Raw genomic sequence first — 12,474 nt, forward strand, 5'->3', positions numbered from 1 at the left:
TCCCGTGTGCTGCCTGCCTCTGAGGCCCTCTTATCTGCTCCTCGCAGCCTTCACAGGATACATTCTGGGCAGCCTGGCTCCTTCCGCTCCAACCACCCCAACACTGATTCCTTTCTTTTTTGTCCACCTGTATTTGAGCTGATACTTTGTTGATGATTCTAGTTGCATTTTTTAGGAGGGAGATAATCTACAGAGCTCTCCTCTAGACCTCTCCCCTGCACCTGCCTGATAATCCCCCACCTTCTCCTGCCTTTCCAGCTCCTTTGCAGAAGTTCATTTGTGACAAGAGATAAAGGCGGCTCAGGACCCAGTTCCCCACAGGCTGCAGTGCCGAGAGGGCCAGACTGTGGGATGGAAAAGTGGGAGGACGTCTTAAAGCCAGAGGTCAAAGGAACAAGCAGATTTACTTCAACATCAGATAAGACTCTAAAACCCAACCAAGCATCATGAGGCCAGGGCTAGAAGCAGACTTCCGGGAATGGTTATGCAGAGCATGAAAAACAGACGGGGGGATATTTGTTGGAAGACCTCAAGAGATAATTACAGAAAGCTTTTTATGTGTCATCCCTGCTTTCACCCAAGATTCCTGGGAAGGCTGAGGCCTGGCTCAGCCCCAGGGTCCAACAAGCCATGGCTTGTCACTGTCACTGAAGACTGTGCCAATGGCACTTGCTTCCCACCCGCTTTGCTGTTCCCACCAAGACCCATGGACTCCCTGGTGGGTAGATAGCGGGCTGGCAGGAGCCCAGGGCGAGGTGGTGCCTCGGTGAGCCTGAACTGGAAGTTTTTTTTTTTTTTTTTTTTTTTTAAGAGTTTACTTTCAAGTAATCTTCACACCCAACATAGGGCTTGAACTCACAACCCAGAGATTAATGGTTGCCTGTTCTACAGACTGAGCCAGCCAGGTGCCCCTGAACTGGAAGGCTTTGGTCATGGCAAGATAAGCAGTCATAAGACGGAGGCCGGAGGGAGGTGGAAACAGGCAGCTATGAGCCAATCCTACCAGTTTCTACCCAGCGCTGCTTTTCCCAGGAGAGCTGCAGCTGGGAGGCAAAAACATGCTCTTGCCTCCCTCCAAGGCCAGCAAGAGTCTGGAGTGCTAGTTCCCCTAACAACCCGCTCCTCTCCCCAAACTACCCTGAGGCTTGAGCCAGGGCCTCTGAGTGGGGTCAGTGACCTGATGTGGCTGGGAAGCTGCATGACGAGCAGAAAGGGCATGGGTTTAGATTTCCAGGTTATCACTTAACTAGCTGTGCAAACTCTGAGCAAAATCTTCTCTTTCCTATTCTCCTTCTTCAAGGAGAGTGACAAATACCCACTTCCTAGGGCTGTGATGAAGACCGCATGAGACAAACATGTAATGATGTCAGTTCCTTCCATTTTCTCCACTCTTCTCTTGCCCACCCACCCTCCTTACAAACGTGGCAGTGCTAAATCGTGTGAGGACTTAATTCTCTTTTCCTCTAAGAGGACTCTAATCTCTGAACAAGTGAGGACCAAAAAATGATACAGATTTTTTTTTTAAATTTTTTTTTTAAATTTATTTATTAATGATAGTCATACACACACACAGAGAGAGAGAGAGGCAGAGACACAGGCAGAGAGAGAAGCAGGCTCCATGCACCAGGAGCCCGATGTGGGATTTGATCCCAGGTCTCCAGGATCGCGCCCTGGGCCAAAGGCAGGCGCCAAACCGCTGCGCCACCCAGGGATCCCATGATACAGATTCTTATCTGTGGATTAAGTATGTTAAATAGGAGTGGCTGTCAGGAATCTCAAAATAACCTCCCCAGATTCCTGTCTCCTGGTTATTCAAACAAAAACGAATCTAGGTCCTGTTGTGAATGGGCTCTGCAGCTGCAATTCAGGTTATGGACCTTAAGATAGGGAGATCACCCTGGATTACCCGGTGGGAACAATTTAATTACCTGAGCCCTTAAAAACAGAAATTTCTCTGGCAAGAGCTAGATCCGGCAGTGAGACTCCAAACATGAGAAAGCTTTGACCAGTGTTGCTTGCTGGCTTTGAAGATGTAGGTAGGGGTTCATGATCCTAGGAATGCAGGAGAAGCTAAGGATGACCTCTATCCAACAACTAGTAAGGAAACAGGGGTTCTTAGTTGCACAACCTCAAGGGACAATCGGGCCAACAACATGAAATGAGCTTGGAAGCGGATTCATTCTCAGAGCCTTTGGAAAGGAACATAAATCTGCTGCCTTGATTTTGGCCTTGTGAAACCTGAAACAAAGAAACCAGTTGAGCCAACTTGGCCTTCTGACCTACAGAACTATGAGATAATAAGTGGATGACATTAGATTTGTGACAATTTGCTATGGCAGCAATATAAATAGCTATTTTGTTATTGTATTGCCTTGCTATTATATAGCAAATACAGTAGTACTGAGGTCTCCTCAATTAATCCTTGGAGTTGGTACTATTGTTATCCCCATTTTACAGATGAGACCTGAAACAGTGAAAGGGTCTGAGCAAGGCTGCAGCTGTAAGCCTCAAGAAGTCACACTTGGTGGAAGTGTTTGCTACCAAGTTTATTTGCTAGTGAATAGTACAACATTTACAAAACATTTTGTAAAATCAAATCTGTACTGCCCTCACATGCTGGGGGACTAAGGAAGACCCAGTCCTTCCAACAGTTCTAAACAGTCCCAGATAATGAGTTGATGAAAAACACTTTCTCTTCCTTCGGCAAACAAAATTATTTATGAAGCTGTACAGTTCAGCAATAGGAAGCAAAGAGAAAAAAAATTACCTCAAGGAAAGCAATAGCTCCTTTCCTGGTGGGATCCGTCATTTTACAGACATGAAATATTCATATGAGAGATCTTATGTTTCAAGAGGAATGGGTGACATATCAGAGCTGCAACAATAAATACTGTATCTATTTCTAATGGGGAATTAAGAGGACTTTCTTTGGACACCAGTCCTTGAAAAGATTCTGCTATTTCAGAGCACATCAGTGCTAAGAAATTCTTTTGAAATCCAGTGACTACAGCACAGACTTCTGGAGATGAGTGAGGGTCAGCACGATTCCCCTGTCCCCTAACCCTTAGGGTTCATATTGATATCTCTTACCTGCCTCTGGAAGCCTCCGCCCCCCCCCCCGCCCCCATCTCCACTACAACATTTAAGAGCTGCCCATGGACTGTTCTGATTTTAAGTCACGTCACGGATTCCCCGAGCACTTGCTTTCCACAGAAGGCTCTGACTCTTGGCCTTTATGAACATGGGGTTTTAGAGAAGCAAACTTAGGGAAACCAGATATTCTCCTGAGGCCAGCCATTCTGTGCTTCCAGCTCTAAGCCAACATCCCCAGGACAAGAAATAGGGCTGATAAATAATGAATCAGCATCTTGCTCAATTGGTGGGGTTTATATGGTTTTAAATTATTTTCAGGTGAAAAATTACCACAATTTTGTGCTCATGGTAGATTTCAAAGGGAGACTTGAAGCAGAAAATCTTTAAGGGACACTTGCATAGCCAGAATTTCTTCTCAGGCTGATGTACATAAAATATTCAGTAACTGGGACTGTGGAAGGAGCTCTCAGGGCCTGGAAAAAGGCTCCTTCTTAGGATCATGTGTGGGGTCCTGCAGAGACAGGCCCTACATGTTACACGCATGGCTGGCTGGAGTCTGCAGCAGTTCTGGGAATCTGCGGGATCAGGTAGGTGTCCAGCTCCTGGCACTGGTAGAGGGCTACACTGTCCAGTACCCACTCTCGGGTCACCACAGGTGCCTCACACATCTGCCCAATCGCTGGAGACAGAGAACACAAGCAGAAATTAATGTCACTTAACATTTTCCCCACACCAGACTCTTGTCAATCTACTTTGGGGACCTGGCTGTGTGAGTTCATAGGGTTCCTCAGGTAGGTGCAACACTGTTGATCTTAAGTAATGCTTCAGGACATAGGACCTAATTCAGAAGCCTGAGGAGTGACTGATGGTAAAGCCTATATCCCCTGGCAACTTTAGTAACAGGAGCTCCAATCTGTTCATGGAAAAGTCACCAGGAGCACGGGGTGACTCAGTCGGTTGAGTGACCAATCTTGGTTTTGGCTCAAGTCATGATCTCAGGGTCCTGGGATAGACTCTCGAGTTAGGCTCTGCACTCAGTGTGGAATCTGCTGGAGATTATCTCCCTCTCTCTCTGCCCCTCCTCTGCTCACGTGCTCTCTCTCAAATAAAAATAAATAAAATCTTTTAAAAAGGGGCAGGGGTGCGCCCAGTTGGTTAAGGGTCTGCCTTCAGCTCAGGTCATGATCCCAGGGTCCTAGGACTGAATCTCACATTGGGCTCCCTGATCAGCATTGAGTCTGCTTCTCCCTCTCCCACTCTTCCTGGTTGTGTTCTGTCAAATAAATAAAATCTTAAAAAAAATAAAAAGGAAAAAAAGTCACCAGAGAACACAAAACAGCGTTGCAATTTAATGATTTTGCAACATCTTAAGTGAGAAAGCAAAACAGTATGATGAGCATGATCACATCTGTGCAAAATATATGCATGTACAGGTATATGCACACATGCCTGGAAGAATTTTACCATCACCATCTCTAAATGTATTACTGAGATTATTTCATCGTATTTGTGCTCATTTATATTTAGGTGATGAACATTAATTAATATTTAACCCCCACCAATGGAAATAGCTCAAGTATTACTTTTTTTTTTAAGATTTTATTTATTTATTCATGAGAGAGAGAGTGAGAGAGAGAAAGAGGCTGAGACACAGGCAGAGAGAGAAGCAAGGAGCCCGATGTGGGACTCAATCCCAGGACTCCAGGATCACATCCCAAGGTAGATGCTTAACCACTGAGCCACCCAGGTATCCCTCAAATACTACTTTTATAATACAAAATGTGCACACAAGAATTTTCGGAAGGGCATTTTAGCCATTCATTCATTCAAAGATTCACTGAACACCTAGAAGGTCCGGAGAACTGTGTTAATCAAACACTGGGTGATCTGTGGTGAATTAAACTCATCACATAGGACCCCATCTCTCACAGGCACATGCCCATGGCCCTCTGAAGCCCTATACAGGTACACCATCTACTCCAATTGATTGAAACAGGACATTTAGACTTAAAATCACCACAGTTATCTGCATACTTAATCTGGGCCCTTGCCACCCATGCTCCTCTGGACAAAGGCTTACAGCCAAGACTTACCATGGAAGCCACTGTCCTCTGTCCAGGCGTCCGGCTGCACGACTACCACTGGATGAGTGCCCTGAATCCCCGGGAAGGAAACAGCATCGAGGGTATCAGAACAGGACTTCTGGAACAGTCACTTCACTATTTCTTGATGGTGCGAGGTAGACTACTTTAGGTGCAACCACAGGGCACAAGGCAAAAATGAAGGGTCGGAGGGATAGCCTTCCCTTAATAAACAAAATAACTTAACTCAAATCTTTACTGATCCTCCACAGAGGGGAGTTTTCTAGCACTAGTACATGATCAGAGAAGGCTCAGGCAAAGAGAGGCTTCTGAGGCAGCATTCACAGGGATTGATGGATACCAGCCTTGCTCAATCACAGGACAGATACTGCGTTGTTCCCCTCTGACAGACCATCAAACACTTACCTTGCTGAGGGTGAATAACGAAGGCTCCTTCACCACAGAAGCCCCACAGAGGTGCACCATCCACTCTAATTGATCTAAATAGCACAGAGAGACCTAAAATCACCACAGTACTCTACACACTTGACCTGGACCCTCTACCCCACACTCTGGTCGAAGGCTTACTGCAAGACTTCTAAGTAGGAGAGTCTCCGTCTTTGCTCCGAAACACAGAGAGGCCTTGAACTAGAATCTGTAATAGGTATGGATTCTAAGTCAATTTGCCACTGATATGCCACCTACTCTGGGTATTTATTGGTCCCCACAAGGCCCCTTGGTAGATAAGGTTTGACAGTCTCTCAAAACACTTTGAAAGCAAAGAATCCAAGATCCAATATCCCTTAATTTGCTAAATTGCTGGCTATGATACTGTGAAAAAATATCCACTTGCCTTCTCTCCCTCCCTGCCTAATTCTGTGTTGGTAATTGATAATCACGGCCACTGAGGGCACCACACTTGGAGGTAATTACTGTAAATGTCAAGAGATAGGAAGATAATTCATTCAGTCAAAAAATACACATCATCCTGAACAGAGACTCTGCACATCACTGGGGAAGGGCTCCATGCTGAGCTGGAATCAACAGACTTGGGGGAATAGAAATCAAAAGGGACTATAGAGACATTCCACTTGCGCCTGGAAAATCAGCAGAATGGCTTCTCGGCCTCTTTGGGTGCTCTTTCTCCTCAGCCTATTTCTGGGGATTGCAGAGGTGCTCCTGTTTGTTTAAGTGAACTGAGGTCAACTGACTCATCTCCAAAATGATACCTGCTAGAGACCTGGTTTCATTACACCAAAGGAAAAAAAAAAAAAAAACAAAACTGAGAAATTCCCAAGTGGCACTTGGAAAAGTCATAAAAATCCAATCAATAACCAATAAAGAAGACAGAAGCAAAATTACTTTGCCAGGCTCTCTTGCTGCCACTCACCTGTCCCCGTCCAGATGCCAAGGTCATCTTTTGAGGGGCAAGAGAACCTGATCCCTGGGGCTGAAGTGGGCACAGAAGCAAAGGTGGGTAGACTTTGTTTTGAAAAGAACAAACCAAATCCATACATATGCCAGGGCCTCAGGGCCACATGATTCCAGAGTTGAGCGCCATAGCACTCCTAAAGATAACATCACATTCAATGTCAAAGTTAATTAGAAAATGTTCATCAGGGATCCCTGGGTGGCTTAGCGGTTTACTGCCTGCCTTCGGCCCAGGGCACGATCCTGGAGTCCTGGGATCGAGTCCCACATCGGGCTCCCTGCATGGAGCCTGCTTTTCCCTCCTCCTGTGTCTCTGCCTCTCTCTCTCTCTCTCTCTCTCTCTCTCTCTATCATAAATAAATAAATAAATAAATAAATAAATAAATCTTTTTTTTTTTTTTTTAAATAATCTCCTGAGGCCAGCCATTATTCACAGAGAGAGAGAGAGAGGCAGAGACACAGACAGAGGGAGAAGCAGGCTCCATGCACCGGGAGCCCGATGTGGGATTCGATCCCGGGTCTCCAGGATCGCACCCTGGGCCAAAGGCAGGCGCCAAACCGCTGTGCCACCCAGGGATCCCTAAATAAATAAATCTTAAGGGAAAAAAAAAAAAAAAGAAAATGTTCATCAAGAGGCTTTCCCTGCCTGCTCTGGGCCTGTGTGGGGCCTCAGGCCCACAGGGCTTATGTAGCTACTGTGCTTATTTTTCAGTATCAAATGAAGATGATTTAGGAAGAGCAGAATTCTTTCTTTACATTTATAAATCTGAAAGGTATCTTCTCCCTACCTGATTATTTCTCTCTTTTCTTAAACCAAAGGGTAGTAAGTCAGCTCCACCCCATGAGCACAGAACACTAGCATCCTAGAAGCTAACTTTTCATGGCCTTCTAGCTCTTGAGAAGGGGCACAGGGCTGTTTTTTTGATATAGGGTAATGTTTAGGTGTGGTTTTGTCTGGCAGATGGTAGAGAAACAGAATGACCTCTAGAGCACCTCACCAATCTGAGGAACCTTCTTAAGACAGTCTCTCCTGTAACACTCCACCATGTAAGGGAAAGTCTGCTGCTGGACTCTGCACTTCTCCCAGTCTCTTACCTGTGGGCATGTTGGTAAAGGGTCCATAGCAACAGATTTCTAGGCCCCTGAAGATCTAGAAGAAGAGTGGGACAGAGGGACAGAGGGATGAGAGAAAAAAATGCTCATTATAAAAGATGCATTTAATAAGAAACAATATAAAGATTCTCCAAAATGAAGGACTTTCTTTTTCATTTACCACCTGATAATTTCTGCTCCTTCCCAGAGACAATGAGTCTAATATCAGAACATCGATAGATTTTAGAAGCCCTTTTTTTTTTTAAGATTTTATTTATTTATTCATAGAGACAGAATGAGAGAGAGAGGCAGAGACACAGGCAGAGGGAGAAGCAGTCTCTATCCAAGGAGCCCGACATGGGACTTGATCCCAGGTCTCCAGGATCACACCCCAGGCTGCAGGTGGCACTAAACCGCTGCGCCACTGGGGCTGCCCTGAAGCCTTTTTTTAAAAATAAAGTGTGTATATGTAGTTGATCCACTCTAACAGTTGATCCTGTTATTCACAGGTGGGGCATCCCACTTTGCCACCAATCAGGCCCAGGCTCCTTCCTGGTGACTTGTTGAGATAAAAACTGGGCCTTCTTTATATATATATATATATTTTTTTTTTTAATTTATTTATTTATTCATGAGAGACATAGAGGGAGAGGCAGAGACATAGGCAGAGGGAGAAACAGGCTTCATGCAGGGAGCCGGACGCGGGACTTGATCCCAGGACTCAAGGATCAGGCCCTGGGCTGAAGGCAGGTGCTCAACCACTGAGCCACCCAGGCGTCCCAGCCTACTTTATATTTAATAAAAAGTTTGGATGGCAAGAAATTCAAGCTATTAGTTGCAGTTGGTTTATCCAGAGATTTGGTACATCAATACTAACCATTACCCTAACTGGCACAGAAGTCTATGTTGATTTTACATGCTCTTTTTCTCCTGACTTTCTATTGGCTTCTGAACATCTGCTCCTACCTTCACACTGCTCTAAAAATGGCCATTGTTCCTTCAGGCAACCTAAACTGTTTTGTTTTGTATCTAGAAGTTAATCTAATCTAGAAGTGAAGCCTGGTTCTGCCTTTCCACACTGAGCTGACCTGACTGCCTGGTTTCCAAGAGACATAGATTATACTGCACCTTGAAGGTACCTCTTCTACTTACATACAAGTGCTTGCTAGCACCATCCAAAAGAACTTTCTGGGGGCATTTGGCTGGCTCAGTCAGTGGAGCATGTGACTCAACCTCAGGGTCGTGGGTTTGAGCCCCTTATTAGATGTAGACATTACTTACATAAGTAACTAAACTTAAAAAAAAAAAGAACTTTCTGTGATGATGGAAATGGTCTATATTTTTGTTAATAAGGTGGCCACAAATTACATTTAGCTACCAAGCTCCTGAAATGTGGTTACGATGAGTGAGGAACTAAACTTCGCATATTTTACTTAATTTAGTTATCTAGAATTTTTTTTTTTTTTAGTTATCTAGAATTAAACAGCCTCATGTGGCTCATATGATGGGCAGATTCTAAGACATGCATTCACACAGGTTCTTAGGCAAGCACTAGGTTATCATTTATTTTTTATTGTTTTTTAAAAGATTTATTTTAGAGAAAAAGAGAGAGAATGTGAGTACTGGTGCAGGGAGGAGCAGAGGGAGAAGGAAAGAATCTTTCAAGCAGATTCCCTACTGAGTGCAGAGCTCAGAGCTTAATCCCATGATCCATGAGACCCATAAGATCACGACTTGAGCCAAAACCAAAAATCATGTAAGGCTTAATCCCATGATTCATGAGACCCATAGATCACGACTTGAGCCAAAACCAAAAATCAGATGCTTAACCGACTGCAACACCCAACTGCCCCACTAGGGTATCATTAAAAAGAAATGTAAAGTTGTGTCAGTTGGCTGGATGTATATCATCTGGTGGGTAACCATCATTCTCTTGTTCCTCTTTCTCCCCTTCCACAAAAAAGAAAATTGCCTAGGCCTAGAACTCACTTCTTTTTAAATAAAAGAAACCGAGGTACAGAAAAATTAGTAGCTAAAAACTCACGACAGCCTTTTAGGAAATGAGTCTCCCTACTCCCATCTCCACTACAGTCACAGGAATAAGAGTGAACAGCAGAACAAGTCTGTTTCTGTTGTGACAGCGTCCATATATGCCATTCTTAGTATCTGTATGAATAAATTGCATCCCCAACCTGTTGACAGGACCTAGATGCTCATAATGCTAAAAGCTCTCCCCAGGCAGGTGGCTGGAGCCAAATGCTGCTGTGAAAAGTACAAAAGATTAGGAATTTTTATATCCGAACTGACACTCACTGATGAGGATGTCTAGTTATGAGATAAGGAATTTGAAGTTTCATCTCTACAAATACATTTATTTCTCTTTCGCAGGAAAATACTATGATGACATTTAGTATCTTCAGCATGTCATTACTTTGACCAGGCACTTTCCATCAGTGCCACCCCAAATTCAGGAAAAACCCAAACACTGAAATTTCCTTTGAAGGAGGCAGAATCTAGTGCTAATTCTGCCTTGCTTACAGTGGAATAAAAACAAATGGCTGGCTCACACAGAACTCCCCTGGGGTGAAGGCAGAAGCAGAAAAAGGGCCAGCAGCTTTCCTTGGCATCTGGAAGTTACTTGATAGGCACAGAGGGTGGGGGTGGGGCTGACCCCAAGATTCAGAGCTTTCCCAAAGCAATTTTCCCTAGAAAATCACCTCTCCTGGTGATTTTGCTCAAGTTCTTTTTTTTTTTTTTTCTTGCTCAAGTTCCATACAGGGACAGGCAATGCTCCGTATGAGATTGTTCTGAAATGCTCAGCGGTGCACATTTAAAAAAGGAGAAAATGCAGACTAGGCATGTAAGCACTCAGTGACCTGAGAAAGCAGCCAATTCAGGCCCAACAGGCAGGTGTGAAGTCTTCCCTGGACTTCTCCCTGAGAGCGGCATCACTTTGGCTCAATCACCTGCTACAGTAGGACCTGGGAAAAATCACTGAGTCTTCCTGGGCCTCTAGTCCTTCATTTGTAAAGTTGTCAGACATTGACTACTTTTTCAGACTACAGTCGTCAAGAAACTATGGTACTATTTTTTTTTAATTAGAGTTTATTTATTTATTTAATCTCTACACCAAGTGTGGGGGCTCTAACTCACAACCCCAAGATAAAGAATTGCATGCTCTTCTGACTGAGCCGACCAGACACCCTTAAGAATGTTTTGTTAAGATTTTTATTTATTATTTTTAAAGATTTTATTTATTTATTCATGAGAGACACAGAGAGAGAGAAGTAAAAACATGGGCAGAGGGAGAAGCAGGCTCCCTGCAAGGAGCCTGATATGGGACTCGATCCCAGATCCTGGGATCATGCCCTGAGACAAAGGCAGTTGCTCAACTGCTGAGCCACCCCAGGCATCCCAAGATTTTTATTTCAAGTAATCTCTACACCTGACATGAGGCTCAAACCTACCCTGATATCAAGAGTTACATGCTCCACTGACTGAGCCAAACACTCCAAGAAACTATAGTATTGTTCAGAGCTCAGATTCTGGAGCCTGACTACATGTGTTCAACTAGTCATGGGTTCCCAACTAGCTGTGTGAGCTGGGGCAATTTATTCAACCTCTCTGAGCTTTCATTTTCTCATCTATAAAATAGGTATAATTAGGAACACCTGGGTGGCTTAGTTGGTTAACTGTCTGACTTTACTTCACGTCGTGATCTATGTTGGGCTCAAAGCTCAGCAGGGAGTCTGCTTCTCCTTCCTCTGCACCCCCTACCCCGCTTGTGCTTTCTCTCTGTCAAATAAATTTTAAAAATCTTAAAACAAAATTGGTGTAATTATAACACATACCTTATAGGGCTGTTGTAAGTTTTTTTTTTTTTTAAAGATTTTATTTATTTATTCATGAGAGACACAGAGAGAGAGGCAGAGACATAGGCAGAGAGAGAAGCAGGCTCCATGCAGGGAGCCCGACATGGGACTCGATCCCGGGATTCCAGGATTATGCCCTGGGCCGAAGGCAGATGCTTAACCGCTAAACCATCCAAGGATCCTCTGTAAAATTGTTTTTTTAAAAAAGATTTTTTTGGGTAGCCTGGGTGACTCAGCAGTTTAGAACTGCCTTCAGCCCAGGGCGTGATCCTGGGGTCCCAGGATCGAGTCCCATGTCAGGCTCCCTGCATGGAGCCTGCTTCTCTCTCTGCCTAGGTTTCTGCCTCTCTCTGTGTGTGTCTCTCAGGAATAAATAAATAAAATCTTAAAAAAATTTTTTTCTAAAAAGATTTTTTTGGAGAGAGAGAGCACAAGGAGGGAGTGTGCAGAGGGGAGAGGGAGAAGCAGACTCCCCACTGAGTGGGGGAGCCCCTCATGAGGCTTAATCCCAGGACCCTGAGATCATGACCTGAGCCAAAGGCAGACACATCCAATTTGCCACCCAGGCACCCCGGGCTGCTGTAAAATTGTTAAAATATGATCATGTGTTTAGAGCAGACCCTAGCATACAATATACATTATAAAGATGTTAGCTGTTGATTATCAATCACTGTCTTCTGTGCTTCCACAGACAGCACTGTGTACATCCCCCTCACGGTAATGACTATACTACTTTATAGAAAAACATCACAGTGATGTGGAAAAAGCAAAGGCCTTAAATTAACATCTATTTCATTTTTTAAAAAATATTTATTTATTTATTATTTATGATAGACATAGAGAGAGAGGCAGAGACACAGGAGGAGAGAGAAGCAGGCTCCGTGCCAGGAGCCTGATGCGGGACT

The 12,474-nt window shown here is 44.2% G+C and overlaps 1 protein-coding gene across 11 annotated transcripts in view; it reads right to left on the reverse strand.

Moving 5' to 3' along the window:
- Positions 1–2,525: 2,525 nt before the first annotated feature.
- Positions 2,526–12,474, reverse strand: part of BRCA1 (BRCA1 DNA repair associated) — a 67,125-nt gene continuing 57,176 nt past the window's right edge. For 10 of the 11 annotated variants that reach the window (XM_072780681.1, XM_072780679.1, XM_072780673.1 and 7 more), the window contains 4 exons: positions 7,701–7,755; positions 5,601–5,674; positions 5,187–5,247; positions 2,526–3,772 (listed from right to left, as the gene is read on the reverse strand). In XM_072780681.1, coding sequence (XP_072636782.1) covers positions 3,627–3,772; positions 5,187–5,247; positions 5,601–5,674; positions 7,701–7,755 — 336 coding nt within the window. In that variant the 3' untranslated portion in view covers positions 2,526–3,626. Of the gene's footprint in view, positions 3,773–5,186; positions 5,248–5,600; positions 5,675–5,762; positions 5,830–7,700; positions 7,756–12,474 lie in introns of all 11 variants that reach the window. The other variant, XM_072780675.1, reaches the window with a different exon arrangement.

The sequence above is a fragment of the Canis lupus genome, chromosome 16 (genome assembly GCF_048164855.1).
Source record: "Canis lupus baileyi chromosome 16, mCanLup2.hap1, whole genome shotgun sequence".
Taxonomy (NCBI): domain Eukaryota; kingdom Metazoa; phylum Chordata; class Mammalia; order Carnivora; family Canidae; genus Canis; species Canis lupus.